General features: G+C 37.2%; 1 protein-coding gene across 6 annotated transcripts in view; it reads right to left on the bottom strand.

The window, feature by feature from the left end:
- Nucleotides 1–22,961, bottom strand: part of VRK2 (VRK serine/threonine kinase 2) — a 108,713-nt gene that overhangs the window by 60,537 nt on the left and 25,215 nt on the right. For 5 of the 6 annotated variants that reach the window (XM_061432438.1, XM_061432442.1, XM_061432440.1 and 2 more), the window contains exons 3-7: nucleotides 16,052–16,101; nucleotides 14,526–14,595; nucleotides 11,647–11,734; nucleotides 10,336–10,441; nucleotides 9,088–9,180 (exon numbers count right to left, since the gene is read on the bottom strand). In XM_061432438.1, the coding sequence (XP_061288422.1) occupies nucleotides 9,088–9,180; nucleotides 10,336–10,441; nucleotides 11,647–11,734; nucleotides 14,526–14,595; nucleotides 16,052–16,101 (407 nt within the window). Of the gene's footprint in view, nucleotides 1–9,087; nucleotides 9,181–10,335; nucleotides 10,442–11,646; nucleotides 11,735–12,147; nucleotides 12,212–14,525; nucleotides 14,596–16,051; nucleotides 16,102–17,333; nucleotides 17,392–22,961 lie in introns of those variants that run through there. The other variant, XM_061432443.1, reaches the window with a different exon arrangement.

Genomic DNA, 22,961 nt, shown 5'->3' with positions numbered 1-22,961 from the left:
AGTTCAGTAGTTCAGTTGTGTCTGACTCTCTGCGACCCCATAGACTGCAGCACACCAGGCCTCCCTGTCCATCACCAACTCCCAGAACCTACTCAAACTCACGTCCATCGAGTCCTTGATGCCATTCAACCATCTTATCCTCTGTCGCCCCCTTTTCCTCCCGCCTTCAATCTTTCCCAACTCTTTTCAAATGAGTCAGTTCTTCACATCAGGTGGCCAAAAGATTGAAGTTTCAGCTTCAATATCAGTCCATCCAATGAATATTCAGGACTGATTTCCTTTAGGATTGAATGGTTGGATCTCCTTGCTGTCCAAGGGACTCTCAAGAGTCGTCTCCAACACCACAGTTCAAAAGCATCAATTCTTCAGCACTCAGCTTTCTTTATAGTCCAACTCTCACATCCATACATGACCACTGGAAAAACCATAGCTTTGGCTAGACGGACCTTTGTTGGCAAAGTTAGGTCTCTGCTTTTTAATATGCTGTCTAAGTTGGTCATAACTTTTCTTCTAAGGAGCAAGCATCTTTTAATTTCATGGCTGCAGTCACCATCTGCAGTGATTTTGGAGCCCTCAAAAATAAAGTCTGTCCCTGTTTCCACTGATTATTTCCTTATTATAGCCATAAAGACATACACACACACTCACATGCACACCTTAGTCCTAAAGCCAGTATTGTATTTAATGAGGTACTACTTTTAGGCATTTCACTAAGATCAAGAAGAGAAAAAGATGATCATGACTTTTACTACAATTTACCATATACTGGATCCATGTTAGGCAAAACAAATCAGAAACATAAGAACTGGAAAAGAAGGAAAATTACATTTAGTTGCATATGATATAACAATTTCCCAAGAAAACCCTGGACAATCACTACTAAAACCACCTCCAACAAATTTAGTAAATTAACAGAATATACCATGAATGCTCAAAAATCAGTATCTTCCATATATACAAACAATAATCACTCAGAAGAAACAAATGCAAAAACTGATGGAATTCAAAAACATTCTTTGTTATTGAATAGAACATCTATACATCATAAAGATGTCAGGTATTCCCTAAATTAATTTTAAAAGTTTTAACAAAATTTCAATGAGAACACCAACAAGTATTTTTTCAAATGAAGCTACACAACAGAACATAGAAAAATATGAATAGCTAGACTAACACTGAAAAAGAAACTCTACAAGGCACTATCAGACCTACCGGATATTAAAATACATTACAAAGCCTCAGAAATTAATGCACTAGTATGGGAATGAAGCACAGACATCAAATCAGAAAGATCCAATGGAAGTACATGAATAAACTCAAGTACATATGGAAATTTAGTATATAACAAAGGCGGTATCTAACATCACTGAAGCAAAGTTTTGCTTTTTAAAAATAGCTTATAGTTTATAGAACTATTATAAAATAGTTCCAAGTTTTTGAAAACTTGGAAAATCATTTAGGAAAAGATAACATGGGGTTGATACCTCCTGTCATGTAAAAGAATAAACTCTAAGTGAATAAGTGATTTAAATGTAAAAAATGAAACCATATAATAAAATTCATATAAACCTGTTTGTAGAACAAGATGGGCTTCCCTGGTGGCTCAATCGTAAAGAACCCACCTGCCAATGCAGGAGACTCAAGAGACACATGCTCGATCTGTGGGTTAGGAAGATCCCCTGGAAAAGGAAATGGAAAAGCACTCCAGTACTCTTGCCTGGGAAATCCCATTGATCAAGGAGCCTGGTAGGCTACAGTCCATGGGGTCGCAAAAGAGTCGGACACAATTTGGCAACTAAGCAGCAAGAACAAGGTTACTAACCATGACTCAACATCCTTAGTAATGAATGACTGGTAAATTTGACCACTAAAAATTTTAAAATTCATCTTCTACATGGAAATAAAACAACATAAGTATAATCAAAGAGCAAAAATCAAATTGGGAGAAAATATCTGCAAAATATGGAATAGATGAAAGCTGATATAATTCACATCTAAAGAACTCTTCAAAATCAAGGACTAAAGACAAAAACATATCAGAAAAATGGGCAAAAGACATGAGCAAACTATTCACAATAAATAAATAAAATTTAAAAACTGGTCCTTTTTATTTATGGCAAAGTGAAAGTAAAAGTCGCTCAGTCCTGCCTGACTCTTTGTGACCCCATGGACTATACAGTCCATGGAATTCTCCAGGCCAGAATACTGGAGAGGGTAGCCTTTCCCTTCTCCAGAGGATCTTCCCAACCCAGGGATTGAACCTAAGTCCCCTACATTGCAGGTGGATTCTTTACCAGCTAAGCCACAAGAGAAGCTGACTTATGGCAAAGTGGGAATAAAATGGCTGGATTTACACTCCCACTGTAGGTGGGATAAATAAAATAACAACTTAAAAAAAACCCTGCTACTAGGGGACGTTTCTCATGGTCCAGTGGTTGAGAATGTACCTACCTATGCATGATGTGTGTTTGATCCATGGTCTGGAAACTAAGATCCCACATGCCGGAGGGCAGCTGAGGCCCCATGTCACAACTACTGCAACGTGTGCAACCTAGAGCCTGTGCTTCACAACAAGAGAAGCCACTGCAGTGAAAAACCCACACACCGCAATAAAGAGTAGCCTATAGGCAGCAGCTTCTGCTTCTGTTAGGTGCCTACCATTTCTGCCCTTTATTGAGCCCATCTTTGCATGAAATGTTCCCTTGGTAGCTCTAATTTTCTTGAAGAGATCTCCAGTCTTTCCCATTCTGTTCTTTTCCTCTATTTCTTTTCATTGATCACTGAGGAAGGCTTTCTTATCTCTCCTTACTATTCTTTGGAACTCTGCATTCAGATGCTTATATCTTTCCTTTTCTCCTTTGCTTTTTGCTTCTCTTCTTTTCACAGCTATTTGTAAGGCTTACTCGGACAGACATTTTGCTTTTTTGCATTTCTTTTTCTTGGGGATGGTCTTGATTCCTGTCTCCTGTACAATATCATGAACCTCTGTCCATAGTTCATCAGGCACTCTATCAGATCTAGTCCCTTAAATCTATTTCTCACTTCCACTGTATAGTCATAAGGGATTTGATTTAGGTCATACCTGAATGGTCTAGTGGTTTTCCCCACTTTCTTCAAATCAGTCTGAATATCAATAACCTCAGATATGCAGATGATACCACCCTTATGGCAGAAAGTGAAGAAGAACTAAGGGCCTCTTGATCAAAGTGAAAGAGGAGAGTGAAAAAGTTGGCTTAAAGCTCAACATTCAGAAAACTAAGATCATGGCATCTGGTCACATCACTTCATGGCAAATAGATGGGGAAACAGTGGCTGACTTTATTTTTCTGGGCTCCAAAATCACTGCAGATGGTGATTGCAGCCATGAAATTAAAAGACGCTTACTCCTTGGAAGGAAAGTTATGACCAACCTAGATAACATTAAAAAGCAGAGACATTAATTTGTCAACAAAGGTCCATCTGGTCAAGGCTATGGTTTTTCAAGTGGTCATGTATGGATGTGAGAGTTGGACTATAAAGAAAGTTGAGCACTGAAGAATTGATGCTTCTGAACTGTGGTTGTGGAGATGACTCTTGAGAGTCCCTTGGACTGCAAGGAGATCCAACCAGTCCATCCTAAAGGATATCAGTCCTGGGTGTTCATTGAAAGGACTGATGTTGAAGCTGAAACTCCAATATTTTGGCCACCTGATGCAAAGAGCTGACTTATATGAAAAGACCCTGATGCTGGGAAAGATTGAGGGCAGGAGAAGGGGACAACAGAAGATGAGATGGTTGGATGGCATCACCGACTCAATGGACATGGGTTTGGGTGGACTCCAGGACTGGTGATGGACATGGAGGCCTGGTGTGCTGCGGTTCATGGGGTCGCAGAGTCGGACTCGACTGAGTTACTGAACTGAACTGAACTGATAGGCAGCAGCAAAGACCAAGCGTCACCAAAAATAAATAAATAACCTACTATAACCTAAATAACCTTCAATATAACCACACATCTACTATAATGGCTTAAATTTTTACAACTAATGAAGCCCAAATGGTGGCATGTAATAGAACAGCTGGAATTATCTACATTGCCTTTGGGAATATATTATGGTACAATCACTCTGGAAAACAATGTGGCTATTTCTTTTAAAGTCATACATACACATTCACATGGGGCTTCCCAGGTGGCACTGGTGGTAAAGAACCCAACTGCCAATGCAGGAGACTCAAGAGGCACAGGTTTGATCCCTGGATTGGGAAGATCCCCTGGAGGAGGGCATGGCAATCCACTCCAGTATCCTTGCCTGGAAAATACCATGAACAGAACAGCCTGCTGGGCTATGTTCCATAGGGTCACAAAGAGCTGGATACCACTGAAGCGATTTAGCACACATACACGTTGACATAGTCTGAAAATTCCATGCCTAGTTATTTACCCAGAAGAAGTTAAAATATATAACCTATACAAAAACCTGTACGTAAGTGTTTATACACCCTCATTCACAAATTTATACAGCCTCATTCACAAATTTATACATCTTCATTCTCAAAAACTGGAAACAACACAAATATCTATCCAGAAGTAAACAGGAAAGAAACTGCAATAGTTTTTAATGGACTACTACCTATCATTAAAGAGGAATAAACTACTAACGAACTACAGCATGGATCAACCTCAGAAATATGCTAAGTAAAGGAAACCAGACACAAAGAGTAAAAACCTGTAAGTCCATTTATATGGCATTGCTAAAAACGTAGGGGAAAAAAAGCCTGAAATCATTGCCTCGGTGAGAGAAGGGGACTGACTGAGGATGATAGAAATGCTCTATGTTTTGTGGTGCTGGTTATACAATATACATGTGTAAATACACACCACACTATATACTTAAGGTGGATTTTATTGTTTATAAATTATATTTCAATAAATCTAACCTTAAAAAAGCAGGCACTTTTAAAGGCTTTTAATATATATTTCCAAATTGTACTTCCATTAACTTGATTTTATCTCCTACTCTCATTTAATTTACATTCCCACTGGCATTCTACAAGTGCCTGTACGCTCATCAGCCTGAATGTCATCGGATTATTATTTTAGACTTTTCCTATTTGGTAAGTCTTGTGAAATGTTGCCTCACTGTTTTGATTTGTACATCTCAGTTGTTAGTGATGGGGAACTTTTTTTCATCTATTTCTCAAACAGTTCTATTTCTTCTATGTTGTTCATTCTTTTTAATCATTGTTTTAAGAAACTGTTGTTTTTTATTTTAATTTTTTTAAACTTGCTATATATCCTAAAGTTTGTCTGTCATAAATACTTCTCAGCTTTTCACTTGCCTTTCCTTTTCCAATTTTTTAAAATATACAGACATCTTAAAACTTGAAATTTCTCCATATTTTCTAAGATTTTAGGGGTATTTTTATTAAGAAATTTCTCTCTTCGTGTACAGTTCAGTTAAACACCCAGCTAAATGCTATTTTTTTATACACTCCATTTTTTAACTTTTTAAATCTCTGCTGATGCATTGGCTGTTAGCGACATGTGGCTTATAAATTTAAATCAATTAAAATTAAGCTGCCTCCCTAGGTTTCTTCTAGATGTACAGTTTCAAGTCTTCCAATTAAGTCTTTGAAAAATTTTGAGCTTATTCTTGTATATGGTATAAGAATCCAAGTCCACTCTTTTGCATGTATATATCCCATTTTCCCACCACCATTTATTGATGAAACTATCTCTGCCCCATTGAATATTCCTGGCACCCTTGTCAAAGATTAACTGATCATATATGCATTACTCTCAATTCTGTTCCATTGTGCTGGGTCTGCTTTTATGCCAATAGTATACTGCTTTGATTACTAGAGCACAGCAATATAGTTCGAATCATGACGTATAATGCCTCCAGATTTGTTCTTTCTCCAGAGTGCTTTGGCTTTTCAGGGTCTTTTTTGCTTCCATACACATTTGAGGACTGGGTTTTTATTTCTGTGAAAAATATCACTGGACCTTTGGGAAGGACTGCACTGAATCTATAGACTGCTTTGGGTTCAGTTCAGTTCAGTTCAGTTGCTCAGTTGTGTGAAACTCTTTGCGACCCCATGAATTGCAGCACGCCAGGCCTCCCTGTCCATCACCAACTCCTGGAGTTCATCCAAACTCATGTGCATGCTTTGGGTAGTATAGACATTTTAACAATGTTAATTCTTCCAATCCATGAGCACTGGTTTTGGCAATGATTTTTTTGCAACTGAAACCAAAGGTATAGGTAAACAAAACCAAAAATATACAAGTAGGACTACATCAAACGAAAATGATCCCCCACAGCCAAGGAAATCATCAACAAAATGAAAAGGCAACCGATGGGATGGGAGAGAATACCTGCAAACCACATATCTGCTAAGGGTTCACATCCAAAATATATAAGAACCCATAAAACTCACTTGCAAGACAAAATAAATCAATTAAAACACAGACAAGGGAACCTAGAGAGACATTTTTTCCAAAGAAGACATACAAATGGTCAATAAGTGTATGAAAAAATGCTCAACATTATTAATTATCAGGGAAACGAAAAATAAAAACCATAATGAGACATCACCTCATACCTGTTAGAAGGCTATTACAGACAGCAAATGTTAGTGAGGGTTTGGAGAAAAGGGAGCCCCTGGACAACTGTTGGTGGGAATGTAAACCGGTACAGTCATTACGGAAAACAGTATGTGTGTGCGTGCATGCGTGCTCAGTCCTCTCTGATTCTTGCAACCCCATGGACTGCAGCCCACCAGGCTCCTTTGTCCACGGAATTTTCCTGAAATAATATTGGAATGGATTGCTATTTCCTACTCCAAGAGATCTTCTCGATCCAGGATCAAACCTGCAGGTTTGAGTTTCCTGCATTGCCAGGCAGATTATTTACCCACAGTGCCACCTGGGAAGCACAGAAAACAGTATGGAGCGTCTTCAGGAAAAAAAAAAATAAACATTAAAAACTGAATTACCATATGACCCAGCAAACCACTTCTGGATATATATCCAAAGGAAAAGAAATCATTATCTTGAAGAAATATCTGTATTCCCCTGTTATTGCAGCATTATTAAAAGTAGCCAAGACATATAAACAACCTTAGTGTCTACTGATGGATAAACAGATAAAGAAAATGTGCTATATACATGTACAATCAATCATAAAAAGGATAGAAATACACAACTTGCAACAACATGGATGAACCCAGAGGACATAATGCTAAGTGAAATAAGACACACTGCAAGACAACACTGCATGATCTCACTAACATGTGGCATATACAAAAGGTAACTTATAGAACCAGAGTGTAGAACAGTAGTGCTAGGGGCTGGTGGGGGGAGGGAGCTGGAAGAAATGGAGAGAGTTGGTCAAAGAGTACAAACTTTTAGTTAGAAGATGAGTAAGTTCTGGGAATCTAATGCCCAACACGGTGACGATGTACTTCAAATTTTTTGAAAGAGTACATCTTATGTGTTCTCACCATAAAACAAAACAAAAAGCAACTATTTGAAGTGATCGATGTGTTAATTTGATTAACCATTTCACAATACATATGTATAATAAATCATCACTTTGTGTACCTTAAAAATTCATGTTGTGCAACTTAAACATATGCAATTTTTGTCAATTAAACCTCAATAAAGCTGGGGAATACCAGACCACCTGACCTGCCTCTTAAGAAACCTATATGCGGGTCAGGAAGCAACACTTAGAACTGGACATGGAACAACAGACTGGTTCCAAATAGGAAAAGGAGTACATCAAGGCTGTATATTGTCACCCTGCTTATTTAACTTATATGCAGAGTACATCATGAGAAACGCTGGGCTGGAAGAAGCACAAGCTGGAATCAAGATTGCCAAGAGAAATATCAATAACCTCAGATATGCAGATGACACCACTCTTATGGCAGAAAGTGAAGAGGAACTAAAAAGCCTCTTGATGAAAGTGAAAGAGGAGAGTGAAAAAGTTGGCTTAAAGTTCAACATTCAGAAAATGTCCCATCCGGTCCCATCACTTCATGGCAAATAGATGGGGAAACAGTGGAAACAGTGTCAGACTTTATTTTTTTAGGCTCCAAAATCACTGCAGATGGTGATCACAGCCATGAAATTAAAAGACGCCTGCTCCTTGGAAAGAAAGTTATGACCAACCTAGATAGCATATTCAAAAGCAGAGACATTACTTTGCCAACAAAGGTCCGTCTAGTCAAGGCTATGGTTTTTCCAGTGGTCATGTATGGATGTGAGAGTTGGACTATAAAGAAAGCTGAGCACTGGAGAATTGATGCTTTTGAACGGTGGTGTTGGAGAAGACTCTTGAGAGTCCCTTGGACTCCAAGGAGATCCAATCAGTCCATCCTAAAGGAGACCAGTCCTGGGTGTTCATTGGAAAGACTGATGATGAAGCTGAAACTCCAGTACTTTGGCCACCTCATGCGAAAAGTTGACTCCTTGGAAAAGACCCTGATGCTGGGAGGGATTGGAGGCAGGAGGAGAAGGGGATGACAGAGGATGAGATGGCTGGATGGTATCACCAACTTGATGGACATGAGCTTGAGTAAGCTCCGGGAATTGGTGATGGGAATTGGTGACAGGGAAGCCTGGCGTGCTGCAGTCCATCAGGTCACAAAGAGTTGGAGACGACTGAGTGACTGAACTGAACTGAACCAGGTCTCAGTTTCCTCATATTAGTTCAAAAAGTGAAAGTTGCTCAGTTGTGTCTGACTCTTTGCAACCCCACTGACTAGCCTGCCAGGCCCCTCTGTCAATGGAATTCTCCAGGCAAGAATACTGCAGTGGGTTGCCATTTCCACCTCCAGGGGATCTTCCCAACCCAGGGATTGAAGCTGAAATCTTCTGCGCTGCAGGCAGATTCTTTAACATTTGAGCCACCAGGGAAGCCCTACTTATTAGTTTAGTGCATTAAATTAGATAAGCAAGATAAGATAAATTATAACACTCATCATGTTAAGTCCTCATTTGCAAACTCTTCCCAGTTAGGAGTTTGTTTTCTGAATATCTGTCTCAGTATAGTACTTTGAGGATCCTTACTGAAGGCAACAGTTTAATACTGTATTTACCCGATCTGGATTTCTGTAACCCAAGAGTAGATTTGCCGCTTTTATATCACCGTGAACATATTCATTTTCATGTATATACTCCAGAACATCCAACTGTGAAAAGAAATATATACAGTTATACTGATGTCAATTTAGAACTCATGATCAACCTGAGCATTTTGAATAGAAAATAACACATTTTTTTTCATATTAACAATGACAAAGTGATGTATTTCCCAATTGTGCATTTATCTATTCTAAAATTATCACATGTTCTGGTCGTGCATCCTGGGGAAAAGTTGCATAAAAGGATCCTTGAACACCAAATGTTTTAATGTTTTAAGGGCACCTCTGATGGAAAGGAAGCCAAGACTCAGCAATACCCCCGACAGTCTGATGCCCAAATCTTCTGTCCAAAGAGGAGAAACATGGCAAAATCGGAGAACTGAAGTGAAATAATCATGACGCCCACTCAGCAAAACACCGTGTCCATTACCACAGAGAAAGCCATTCTCCCTCTGTAGAGCAACAGAAAACATCTGTTTCCTCTCTGAAGCCCTTGCGACTTGCATGTTACCTACACCTAGTGCTCAAAAAACACTTGTTGGCTGGCTAGAGGACGAGTGGGGAAATTAATGAACTCTATTTGCCACATCCCAACCTGGCAGGGGCAGTCACATTCTATCTAAATTGGAAAAAATAAAATGAAGTTTAGGCAAACCAAACACCCACAAGATAAGACAAATTTGTGGTATAAACAAAATGTGTGCATGGATGCTAGTAAGATTTCATTGCTTCTTATTTGGGAAAGTATACACTGATAATATTCACGGCCACGTTAATGACTACCAACATCCCAAACTCATAATAAAAACTTTATAGCACCCCCTTATCACATGTGTAGTTTGGAAAATAATATATTTTGCCATACTTTGCATAGTCATAAAAATAACTGACAAAGAGAGGTTATTCTTATAGCAATGCAAGCTTGTCCTGGTATGTAAAACAAAGCTGTGAGGGAAAAAAAAAAAAAATCAGACAGTAGAACCAAAGCCTAATTGAGTTTGTAGTGCCAAACACAGCACATTCTGTCACTTACAGAGCCCACTGTTATCAATTTCACCAAAATAGCGTCTACTCTCAATAACTGACATTTCTAGGGCAATAATCCTTCATTCTCTGATAATTCCACAAAGGGCAACAATTTGTATGTTGTAACAAGTAAATAATCTGAAAATGGAGCATGGGAAATGAGTCATTCTTTCTTACCATTCGTATACCTAGCTGCAAGACAGTTGACTTTTTAAAAGTACCATTCTGGTCTGAGATCTTCTGCAAATCTATTCCCAGTCTTTCCATTACCATAAATCTGTAACTATAAGAAGGAGAAGTCAAAAGGAGATGTTAAAACGGCAATGCAGAAACGGTCCATTTACGAATTTGAAACAACGGAAAAATGCCCCCAACCTAACAGTGAAGAATGATCCAATCTGAACTAACTGAGAATGAATGCATATTAATAATCTTGGCCTTTTGCAGAAACACATTACTAAGTATTTACTTTGCAGATAGTTTCCAAGTAGAAGAGCAAGCTCTGCTGAGCCACTTACATGGTCTTAGATCATGAAAAGAGGAGTCCTTCTAAATTAGTCTTGAACTTAATTTATTTTGATTCTACTACCTTCTTGACATATGGCCTTGAGCAAATTATTTTCCCATACAGAATATTTTATTTACATTTGTTTCTTGACCTTATAAAATCATATTTACTTTCTCTATACATTTATAAACTTGTGTTTTTTAAAAAAATGCACTTCTTCCTTTTCTTTTGTTTGAGACCTCCTCCTCTTCTTCACTTCCCTTCACTTACATACTCACATCAGCCCCTGTTCTGTATCTATGTAGCCACACACAAAGGCATATAGAAATTTTTACATCTGTTTTACAAAAATGTGATCTTCTTATAAGAACTTTTTTGCATCACACTTTTTTCAATAATACCTCATTGAAATCCTTCCAAATCAACTGGTAGTGCTCTAATTGATTTCTTTAATGGGCTGCACAGTATTATATGGTATGGATGCACCATTAAGAAAGGGGAAATGATGGGATATCACTTCTAAAATAAGATTACATAAGGACTGTGACTTTCTTCTTGGCTGTATACTCTCGTGTGTGCTCTGTCCTCTCTTTCAATTACTGGAAGCTGGCTGCTATGTCTTTTTGACACTCAAGCAGCCAACAGAGAGACCTACATAGTGAGGAAGTGAGGCCTGCCAACAATCATGAGTGAATTTAGAATCAAATCTTCTTAGGCCTGCCAATAGCCACATGAATGAGCTTCCTCAGTCAAAATGACTAGAGCCAGAAGACATCTGACTACATCCTCATGAGAAGTCCTGAGCCAGAACTATCTAGGGAAGCCATTTTTATATAGATAACTGACCCACAGAAACTAAGATAATATTAGTTTGTCATTATAACCCACTACATTTTAGGTTACTAGCTATATAGCTACAAATAACTAACAGACCATAGATAGTTACAGGACAATATCTGATTATAGTAATTCCATTTTACCTTTTTCCCTTGAATTCAGTTATGCCAGATCCATAAAACAGAGGAATTCCCAAATAATCAAGCTTTTTGAGTTCTATCCATTTTTTGACTGTAAAGACAAATTTAATAGGAAAAAAGTATGTATTTTTAGAAAGGTATTTCTTACACTTGTGTAGATGCTTAAATTTATTTAGCTAACAAATAGAAATTAGACCTTCCTAAAAATATTTTTTTAAAAATCAAATATATCTAGCTAACAGTTTCAAATTCTATTTATTGCAATAATTAACAGATAATATTAAATACATAATACAGATTTCTAACATTTAAAAAGTCATAATCACTATACTCAATACTCTAATAATCTATATGTAAAAAGAATCTAAAGAAAGTACAGAAGAAATGAATACAATATTGTATATTAAATATACTCCAAAAAATAATAGTAAATAAATAAATATGCAACAAAAACAAAAATAGTCATAGTCATAAAATTCACCAATATCATTTATTGCTTCTCACCCTTTTAGCTAAGATCAAGTGTAGTATGGGGGCTTCTCAGGTGGAACAGTGGTAAAGAATCTGTCTGCAATGCAGGAGACACAAGAGACACAGGTTTGATCCCTGAGTCAGGAAGATCCCCTGGAGCAGAAAATGGCAACCCACTACAGTATTCATGCCTGAAAAATTCCATGGACAAAGGAGCTCGGTGGGCTAGTCCATGGGGCTCTCAGTCGGACACGACTGAGCAACTGAGGACACACTATTTATCCAAATGTTTCTATCCATTTGGAGAAGGCAATGGCACCCCACTCCAGTACTCTTGCCTGGAAAATGCCATGGATGGAGGAGCCTGGTAGGCTGCAGTCCATGGGGTCGCTAAGAGTTGGGCACGACTGAGCGACTTCACTTTCACTTTTTTTTTTTTTTTTAATTTTTAAACTTTACATAATTGTATTAGTTTTGCCAAATAGCCAAAGCAATCTTGAGAAAGAAGAATGGAACTGGAGGAATCAACCTACCTGACTTCAGGCTCTACTACAAAGCCACAGTTATCAAGACAGTATGGTAGCGGCACAAAGACAGAAATATAGATCAATGGAACAAAATAGAAAGCCTAGAGATAAATCCACGCACATATGGACACCTTATCTTTGACAAAGGACGCAAGAATATACAATGGATTAAAGACAATCTCTTTAACAAGTGGTGCTGGGAAATCTGGTCAACCACTTGTAAAAGAATGAAACTAGAACACTTTCTAACACCATACACAAAAATAAACTCAAAATGGATTAAAGATCTAAACGTAAGACCAGAAACTATAAAACACTTTCACTTTTCACGTCATGCATTGGAGAAGGAAATGGCAACCCAGAGAGTTCTTGCCTGGAGAATCCCAGGGACGGAGGAGCCTGGTGGGCTGCCGTCTATGGGGTCACACAGAGTCGGACACGACTGAAGTGACTTAGCAGTAGCAGTTCTATTCATTAACAAAATTCATTCCCTTATATGCTTGTTAAATTTTTAAATAAAAAAAATATGATAACTACCAAAGGAGCAGTAGAAAGATAGCTTTTTCTTTCTTATTACTAAAAACCTAAAACCAGAGTAGCAAAAAAAAAAAAAAAAATAGGGGCTTCACTGGTCACTCAGTGGGAAAGAATCCACCTGCCAATGCAGCAGACACAGGTTCAATCCCTGGTCCGGGAAGATTGCACATTACTGCAGAGCAACTGAGCCCCTGCCTCACAACTACTCAGCCCATGCGCCCCAGAGCTTATGTTCGGCAACAAGAGAAACCACAATGAGAAGCCTGTGCTGTGCACCGCAACTAGAGAGTAGCCCCTGCTCACTGCAACTAGAGAAAAGCCCAAGCAGCAACAAAGACCTGGCAGAGCCAAATATTAATAAGATTTTTTTAAAAAATAGAAATTGGTCAGGAGAATCATCTTACTCTGAAACTATATTGTACAGAAACTGTTTTGATTAAATTTTGTTTAAAAAAAAAAACAAATCCACTTAAAAATCAGGCAGCTTATTTAATTTTTCACTTTTCTACCAAATATACTTAATGTTTAAGACAGCTCTACTGATAAACAATGAAGTTTAATGGATTCTATTTGTCACTCTGACATAGTTTAAGCAGTTAGTAAAGACTACAGTCTTGATGTTCAGAAGGTTTTATTAAAGAAAACAAAGTTAATTATTGACGTGAGACTCATCATTCTTTTTCCTAAACATAATGTAAATGACCTTGATTATACAGGCATTACTCATATCAATTTCCTTCAAGCTTTACAAATCCATCTGTATCATACAGTTTTTACAAAATGCTTTTATTCTTCTTAGCCTTGCTCATATTTACTTCATAGTCTAATCCTCTAACTAATAGTTCTTACATCTGATATTCAGCTCCAATTAATTTCCCAACATAAAAATTTTCAATATTTTTAACTTATTTTCTAAATCATTTTAATGTTTATAATCATTTTCATATGCTTTGGCCTAATCTATTCTTTGGTCATTCCTTTAATTTATAATCTACTGCCCATTTTAATGTTTTTTCTTTATATCCTTTCCATCCAAACGGTTTTTTGCAAAAGAAATAATTTCATTCCATCTTTTACACGTGAAGAACTCTTGGTGGCTTCGATCAACAATCCAACATTTTATGTAAGGTAACAAATAACTTCGATTTGAAATATATAACCCATTATGTACATAATATCACTATTTATATACCTCTGTCGTTTTTACATAACAATTAACTGTATCATTTTACAATAAAATTTTCTAATTGAAAAAAATTTTCCATAAGGCCAGAAAAAGACAAAAATACTAACTCCCACTTAGCAAACATATATATAGAAGTAGCTTACTTTACTTATTTTACTTACTACAGTCTTTTTTTGCTGCTCTTTGATAAAATTTAAGTTCTGAAAATAATGGGCCATTTTCTTGATATTCCTATAAAAGAAAAGAACAATTGATTTTATTAGAAAAAAAGTTTTAAAGATGGAATTGGTATTTCAAATGTGAAAATACGAATATACATATATAATAAATAATAGTACCTGAATCACAAAAATCTCAAGATTTTCTCACTAAATAAAGAATCTCATTTTTAACATTTTGTAATGGTATCACTATATAGTCTTACACATGGAAGCAGTCTTCTTATGGAAAGAACTTACTAAAAACACTGAGAATTGTACACATACACAGACACTCATGTGTTCAGTTCAGTTCAGTTCAGTCGCTCAGTCGTGTCCGACTCTTTGTGACCCCATGAATCACAGCACACCAGGCCTCTCTGTTCATCACCAACTCCCGGAGTTCACTCAGACTCACGTCCATCGAGTCAGTGATGCCATCCAGCCATCTCATCCTCTGTCGTCCCCTTCTCCTCCTGCCCCCAATCCCTCCCAGCATCAGAGTCTTTTCCAATGAGTCAACTCTTCGCATGAGGTGGCCAAAGTACTGGAGTTTCAGCTTTAGCATCATTCCTTCCAAAGAAATCCCAGGGCTGATCTCCTTCAGAATGGACTGGTTGGATCTCCTTGCAGTCCAAGGGACTCTCAAGAGTCTTCTCCAACACCACAGTTCAAAAACATCAATTCTTTGGTGCTCAGCTTTCTTCACAGTCCAACTCTCACATCCATACGTGACCACTGGAAAAACCATAGCCTTGACTAGACGGACCTTTGTTGGCAAAGTAATGTCTCTGCTTTTGAATATGCTGTCTAGGTTGGTCATAAGTTTTCTTCCAAGGAGTAAGCATCTTTTAATTTCATGGCTGCAGTCACCATCTGCAGTGATTTTGGAGCCCCCAAAAATAAAGTCTGCCACTGTTTCCACTGTATCCCCATCTATTTGCCATGAAGTGATGGGACCAGATGCCATGATCTTTGTTTTCTGAATGTTGAGTTTTAAGCCAACTTTTTCACTCTCCTCTTTTACCTTCATCAAGAGAATTGTACACATACACAGACATTCATGTGTACTAACATGCAAAACAGTGGATACACTGCAAACTACCTTGGTGGTTCATTCATACATGATACTTTTACTGAGTTTCTCCTATATTTCATTAATTATACTAGGCACAGGGGGTGCAATCACAAATAAAACCTCATTCCTGCCATTATGGACTTCACCATCTAGAACAGAGAGGAAAAGAGAAGGAGAAAATAGATATCTAGATAAGATACAAGGATGATAAATGTCAATGAAGAACGTCAATGAAGAACAACAAAATTCCCTAGTCTTTAAATTTTTATAATGTAAAAATATATAATAATGTTTGTTGTGTTAATCATAAAATCATGAAGACTAAGATGAGAAACATTTTTACAAAAATGAAATAAAACAGAAAATAAAAAAGTCAAATGTAGTGAAACATAAATTTAAGAGTAATACTTACCACTTTTATTACATGCCTTGCATCTTTATCTGGTTTATTTGTGGGGAAAGCTGCAAAACAAAGACAGTGAGGGAAAAAAACGGTTGTTTCCAATTCCTGATTGTTTACTATGTCCCCAGACACTGTGCTAAGAACCTCTTATGGTACCACCTCTGTTTTATACAAGATCCTTCTTAAGGTTTAACAAGTTGAATAATCTGCTCACTAAGTAGCAGACTGGGGAATGAAATTCAAATCTGACACCATAGCCTATACTCTTTACCATAAGCCATATTCAAATATGCAAACATGGAAACCAGTAGATTATATTAATCATATAGATCCAAATGCAGGAGAAACTATTTTCTAGACATACAGCATTACACCCCAAAATGATATACAGTATAATCTATTCACTCCATTTTGCTAAATTAAAATCTATGATAATTCAAAGTGAAAACTGATTCATTTTAAGTAGAAACTTCAAAACAACTTTTACTTGGCAAAATTCTAAAGTAAATCAAGTTTGAAGAGAATAAAGCCTTTAAAAAGAATCATCTCCTGAATGTAGCAATCAACTATTCTTAAATTAAAGAGTATGTATCTCATTATATAAGCTCATTTCAAATTCAAGTTATCTTACTTCATTTTATTACTATTTGCATTTTAGATATAGTAATCCAACTTATGAAAAGTTCACTGTTGAAATTCTTAAACCAAATCAATCATTTCATCTACATTATCTAAATTAAAAGATTATTTTGTTTTCAAATCTTAATAAGAGAAGTTGACATGTACATTTATTTGTATTGTGAAGGTTTAGAATTTTGTCATTCATCTATTTACTCTTCATTGATCCCTTTATTCATTCAACTAACAAATATTTATTTATCAAGAGGCTAGCATATTAGGAAAGTAAAGGTAAAAAGGTCAAACTAGTATTAAAAACTTAAATTGAGAATAAGATTAAATTTTTCAGGTGAATTTTCAGTGTATTTACCAAAATGCTATGTCCTTTCATTACTACTAACATTAACCCCTTTCTCCTACCTATCACCTTGTCTTTTCTCTACTGTATTACTTAATACACGCAAAAAATGTTATAAATTTACTAAATCTCTTTCACAATTAAGCCAACTCATGCACAATTTTCTTAATCAATCTCCAAAAACTTTGATGTTAGCAATGCTATTACTCAGTTGAAGAAATTATTTCAATTTTAGTTAAACTGTGAAGCCATACCTCTTCACAGTAACAAAGAAACTAAACTTATTTACATCTTTATTCACATAAAAGTCATTACATTTTCACCCATGCAGTAGTCCCAAGGGAAACACAGGAAGAATGAATTATCCATACCTAGGAAACAAAATAGTGAAGAAAGTCTGTAAAGGGGTCCAGTCCTGACAGAAGAAAAGATGAGGAAACCCCTTCCTCCTCCCACCCTAGGGCAAACTATTTTTACCAGTATGGTCCCCAAACCTGAAGAGAAGTAATTCTGCCCTAACCCTGGTCCACTCAATACAGTAATTGAAACTAGGCAATGGTCTTTAAAACAAGACCAGGAGCTGACTATGGCTCAGATCATGAACTCCTTATTGCCAAATTCAGACTTAAACTGAAGAAAGAAGGGAAAATCGCTAGACCATTCAGGTATGACCTAAATTAAATCCCTTATGATTATACAGTGAATGTGAGAAATAGATTTAAGGGACTAGATCTGATAGATAGAGTGCCTGATGAACTATATATAGAGGTTCGTGACATTGTACAGGAGACAGGGATCAAGACCATCACCATGGAAAAGAAATGCAAAAAGCAAAACAGCTGTCTGGGGAGGCCTTACAAATAGCTGTGAAAAGAAGAGAAGCAAAAAGCAAAGGAGAAAAGGAAAGATATAAGCACCTGAATCCAGAGTTCCAAAGAATAGCAAGGAGAGGTAAGAAAGCCTTCCTCAACAATCAGTGCAAAGAAATAGAGGAAAACAACAGAATGGGAAAGACTAGAGATCTCTTCAAGAAAATTAGAGATACCAAGGGAATATTTCATGCAAAGATGAGCTCAATAAAGGACAGAAATGGTATGGACCTAACAGAAGCAGAAGATATAAAGAAGAGGTGGCAAGAATACACAGAAGACCTGTACAAAAAAGATCTTCAAGACCCAGATAATCACGATGGTGTGATCACTCACCTAGAGCCAGACATCCTGGAATGTGAAGTCAAGTGGGCCTTAGAAAGCATCACTACGAACAAAGCTAGTGGAGGTGATGGAATTCCAGTTGAGCTATTTCAAATCCTGAAAGATGACGCTGTGAAAGTGGTGCACTGAATATGCCAGCAAATTTGGAAAACTCAGCAGTGGCCACAGGATTGGAAAAGGTCAGTTTTCATTCCAATCCCAAAGAAAGGCAATGCCAAAGAATGCTCAAACAACCGCACAATTGCACTCATCTCACACGCTAGTAAAGTGATGCTCAAAATTCTCCAAGCCAGGCTTCAGCAATACGTGAACCGTGAACTTCCAGATGTTCAAGCTGGTTTTAGGAAAGACAGAGGAACCAGAGATCAAATTGCCAACATCCGCTGGATCATGGAAAAAGCAAGAGAGTTCCAGAAAAACATCTATTTCTGCTTTATTGACTATGCCAAAGCCTTTGACTGTGTGGATCACAACAAACTGGAAAATTCTGAAAGAGATGGGAATAGCTGACCACCTGACCTGCCTCTTGAGAAACCTATATGCAGATCAGGAAACTACAGTTAGAACTGAACATGGAACAACAGACTGGTTCCAAATAGGAAAAGGAGTACGTCAAGGCTGTATATTGTCACCCTGCTTATTTAACTTATATGCAGATTACATCATGAGAAATGCTGGGCTGGAAAAAGCACAAGCTGGAATCAAGATTGCCGGGAGAAATACCAATAACCTCAAATATGCAGATGACATCACCCTTATGACAGAAAGTGAAGAGGAACAAAAAAGCCTCTTGATGAAAGTGAAAGTGGAGAGTGAAAAAGTTGGCTTAAAGTTCAACGTTCAGAAAACTAAGATAATGGCATCTGATCCCATCACTTCATGGCAAATAGATGGGGAAACAGTGGAAACAGTGGCAGACTTTATTTTGGGGGGCTGTAAAATCACTGTAGATGGTCATCGCAACTATGAAATTAAAAGACGCTTACTCCTTGGAAGGAAAGTTATGACCAACCTAGATAGCATATTCAAAAGCAGAGACATGAGTTTGCCAACAAATGTCCATCTAGTCATGTATGGATGTGAGAGTTAGACTGTGAAGAAATCTGAGCACCAAAGAATTGATGCTTTTGGACTGTGGTGCTGGAGAAGACTCTTGAGAGTCCCTTGGACTGCAAGGAGATCCAACCAGTCCATTCTAAAGGAGATCAGTCCTGGGTCTTCTTTGGAAGGAATGATGCTAAAGCTGAAACTCCAGTACTTTGGACACTTCATGCGAAGAGGTAACTCATTGGAAAAGACTCTGATGCTGGGAGGGATTGCGGGCAGGAGGAGAAGGGGATGACAGAGGATGAGATGGCTGGATGGCATCACCGACTCAATGGACATGAGTCTGAGTAAACTCTGGGAGTTGGTGATGGACAGGGAGGCCTGGTGTGCTGCAATTCATAGGGTCGCAAAAAGTCGGACACGACTGAGTGACTGAACTGAACTGAATGGTCTTTGCTTCCTGAGGTAGAAGCTGGTAGAGACTCCCTGCTTCTATTCTGAAAGCAAGTGGCCAGAAAAGCAGAATATAAGAAACATAAAAGCCCAAAAAGAAAATGAGAGTTTTAATTCGATATGTAACTTATTACATTGCAAGTAGGAGAAAAGATATCCAACCAGTCCAATGTCTTTCTCTTTGCTGATTTCAATCCATATACCTTTTCCACTCTATAATCTGAATCTTCTCTTCGTATGATTTCACATGAACATAATCATGTGTTGACATACACTTGAATCATTCCCACACTTGTCATTTGATAGCTATAAAATATTCTCTATAAAGTTCCAAGTCAGATTATATTGGAGGGCCTAAATTCAAAATCAATTGACCAGAAGGCTCATGGAGATGGACAGTGAACAAATAAATTGTCCTAGTGATCAAGGAGGTCTCGTTATAATAATCAGTTAATTAATTAAACAATTCTACTGTAAACTTCCCTGGTGGCTCAAATGGTAAAACATCTGCCTACAATGTGGGAGATCCAGATTCTATCCCTGGGTTGGGAGGATCCTCTGGAGAAGGCAATGGCAACCCACTCCAGTACTCTTGCCTGGCAAATCCCATGGACGGAGGAGCCTGGTAGGCTGCAGTCCATGGGGTCGCTAGGAGTCGGACACGACTGAGCAACTTCACTTTCACTTTTCACTTTCATGCATTGGAGAAGGAAATGGCAACCCACTCCAGCGTTCTTGCCTGGAGAATCCCAGGGATGGGGGAGCCTGGTGGGCTGCCGTCTATGGGGTCGCACAGAGTCAGACACGACTGAAGTGACTTAGCAGTATATTAATCTTTTATCTATCTTCTTTGTGAATTGTAACTTTTATCATTAAAAATATTCATCTTTGTTTCATTTAAAGATAAATAAAATTTAATTAAAAAAAAAAGTAGTTTCACATCTTTATTTAAATTTCTGAAGAGGTGTCTGATGACCTGAAAAGGGATGCATTGTACACATACATGGTATTTGCCTTCCTAGCATCTCTTTTCTATCCACTGGAAACTTTCCCTGATTTTTCCTTTGAGGAACCCAACCTCAAACTATCTGTGTAGACCTAGTAGGGCTGCGATCATAGTGTATCCTCCCTTACATTCCAGAGTTGGGCACATGACCAAGCCTGGCGATCTAGAATGTACAAGCCCACTGGCCACCATAACTAGTTCAGAAAAAGCAAAGTGCTCAACTAGGCAGAAGAGTCTTCCGTAGCAGTTGATGTAACTAAGTAACACAAGACAGATGATAAACTTAAAGGATACCAAAATCTTAGAAATATCAGGGATCACTTTTCTCCAGTAAATGGAAAATAAAGCCTGAAAATAAAATCCAGAACTGAGAAAAGTAGGGTTAAGACACAGAGAGAGAAAGAGCCCTAGTGACACTGCATAAGCCCTGGAGTCACTCATACCTAAAGCCAAAAAAGTCCTGTACTTCTCACTTACAAGAGTTAATAAATCTCTCTTTTAGTTAAATTCATTTGAGATTCTGAAATTGGCAACCAAAGACTTACACAGCCTGCAACAATTGAGTGTTCCATATGTAAGATTATTTTAAAGGTACTGTGTCATAGTTTAATGGGCAGTGTCAGGCATTACATATACAGTAGATCTTAAATAAACAAAAATAATTCATGAGGAAGACAATTATGAACTTTCAAGCACCTAGTAGAGACTTAGGGTTTCCCAGGTGGTGCTAATGGTAAAAGAGCTGCTTGCCAATGCAGGAGACATGAGACATGAGTTCAATCCCTGGGTCAGAAAGATTCCCTGGAGGCAGGCATGGCCACTCGCTCCAGTATCCTTGCCTGGAGAACGCCATGGACAGAAGAGCCTGGTGGGCCACAGTACACATGGCTACAAAGTATCAGACACGACTGAAGCAACTTAGCAGCACACACAGTGGAGACTTAACATACATATATAAAATGATGATGTACATTATAATCAATAACATCTTTGATTTTTTAAAAATGTCAATAATAATAATAAATTTGAGTAGATTAAGCTCACCAGCTAAAGAAACTTTAAGGTTGTTAAAAAATAAATACATGTATACTATTTATAAGACAACTAAAACATAGTGATACAGAGAAACAAAATAAAAAGATAAGAAACTAATTAGCTGAAATTAACTGAAAGAAAGCTGGAAAAATCATGAAAGATTTTAATACAATTTCATAATGTATAGGCAACCAACAAAAATAAATTGAAACAATACAATTAACAGTTTTTATCTAAAGGCCACATTAAAAAAAAGAATATATTTTCTTTTCAACCTGACATAAAACATTTTTTTAACTGCCCATACTTTTACCAAGAAAGCAGGCTTCATCAACCAATCAAAAGACAGGGTGATTGAATGTATAAAAAAATAAAAAGGACCCAACTATATGACATCCACAAGAGATTTGTTTCTGATTCAAAGACATACAAGACTGAAAGCGAAGGGGTGGAAAAAGATGTTCTATGTAAATGGAAACCAAAAGAAAGCAAAGGAAACTACACTTATGTCAAACAAAATATATTTTAAACCAAAAACTATAACAAGAGACAAGTAAGATCATTATATAATGCTAAAGGGATCACTTCATCAAGAGGATATCACAACTGTAAATATCTATGTACCCAAGATAGGTGAACCTAAATATGTAAAGCAAATATTAACAGATCTAAGGGGGGATAGCAATAAAATAGCATAGGGCTTCAATACCCTACTTTCAACAATGGATAGATCATCCAGATAGGAAATTAATGGGGAAATAATGGATGTAAACTAAACATTATATAAGAGAAATCTAATAGACATACACAGAAGAGTCCAACAACAGCAGCAGAATATATTCTTCTTAAGTACACAGGGAAGATATTTTCAGGCTAGATCATGTTAGGTGATGAAGCAAGTTGTAACAAACTTAAGAAAAATGAAATCATATAAAGTATTACCAAGTACCTTTTTGGACCACAATGATACAAAATTAGATATCAATTACAAGAGAAAAACTAGCAAATTCACAAATATATGGAAACTGGAACAATATACTCTTGAACAATCACTGGCTCAAAGAACAACTTTTCAAAAATCAAGAAATAACTTGAGACAAATGAAAATGGAAACAAAACGTATCAGTACTTATGGGTTACAGTTCTAAGAAGGAATTTGTAACAATAAAGTTTTATACTATGAAAAAT

Source organism: Bos javanicus, chromosome 11 (genome assembly GCF_032452875.1).
Source record: "Bos javanicus breed banteng chromosome 11, ARS-OSU_banteng_1.0, whole genome shotgun sequence".
In the NCBI taxonomy this organism is placed as follows: Eukaryota; Metazoa; Chordata; class Mammalia; order Artiodactyla; family Bovidae; genus Bos; species Bos javanicus.
The sequence above is the reverse complement of the archived record's forward strand: the minus strand, read 5'-3'. Positions and strand labels throughout refer to the sequence as shown.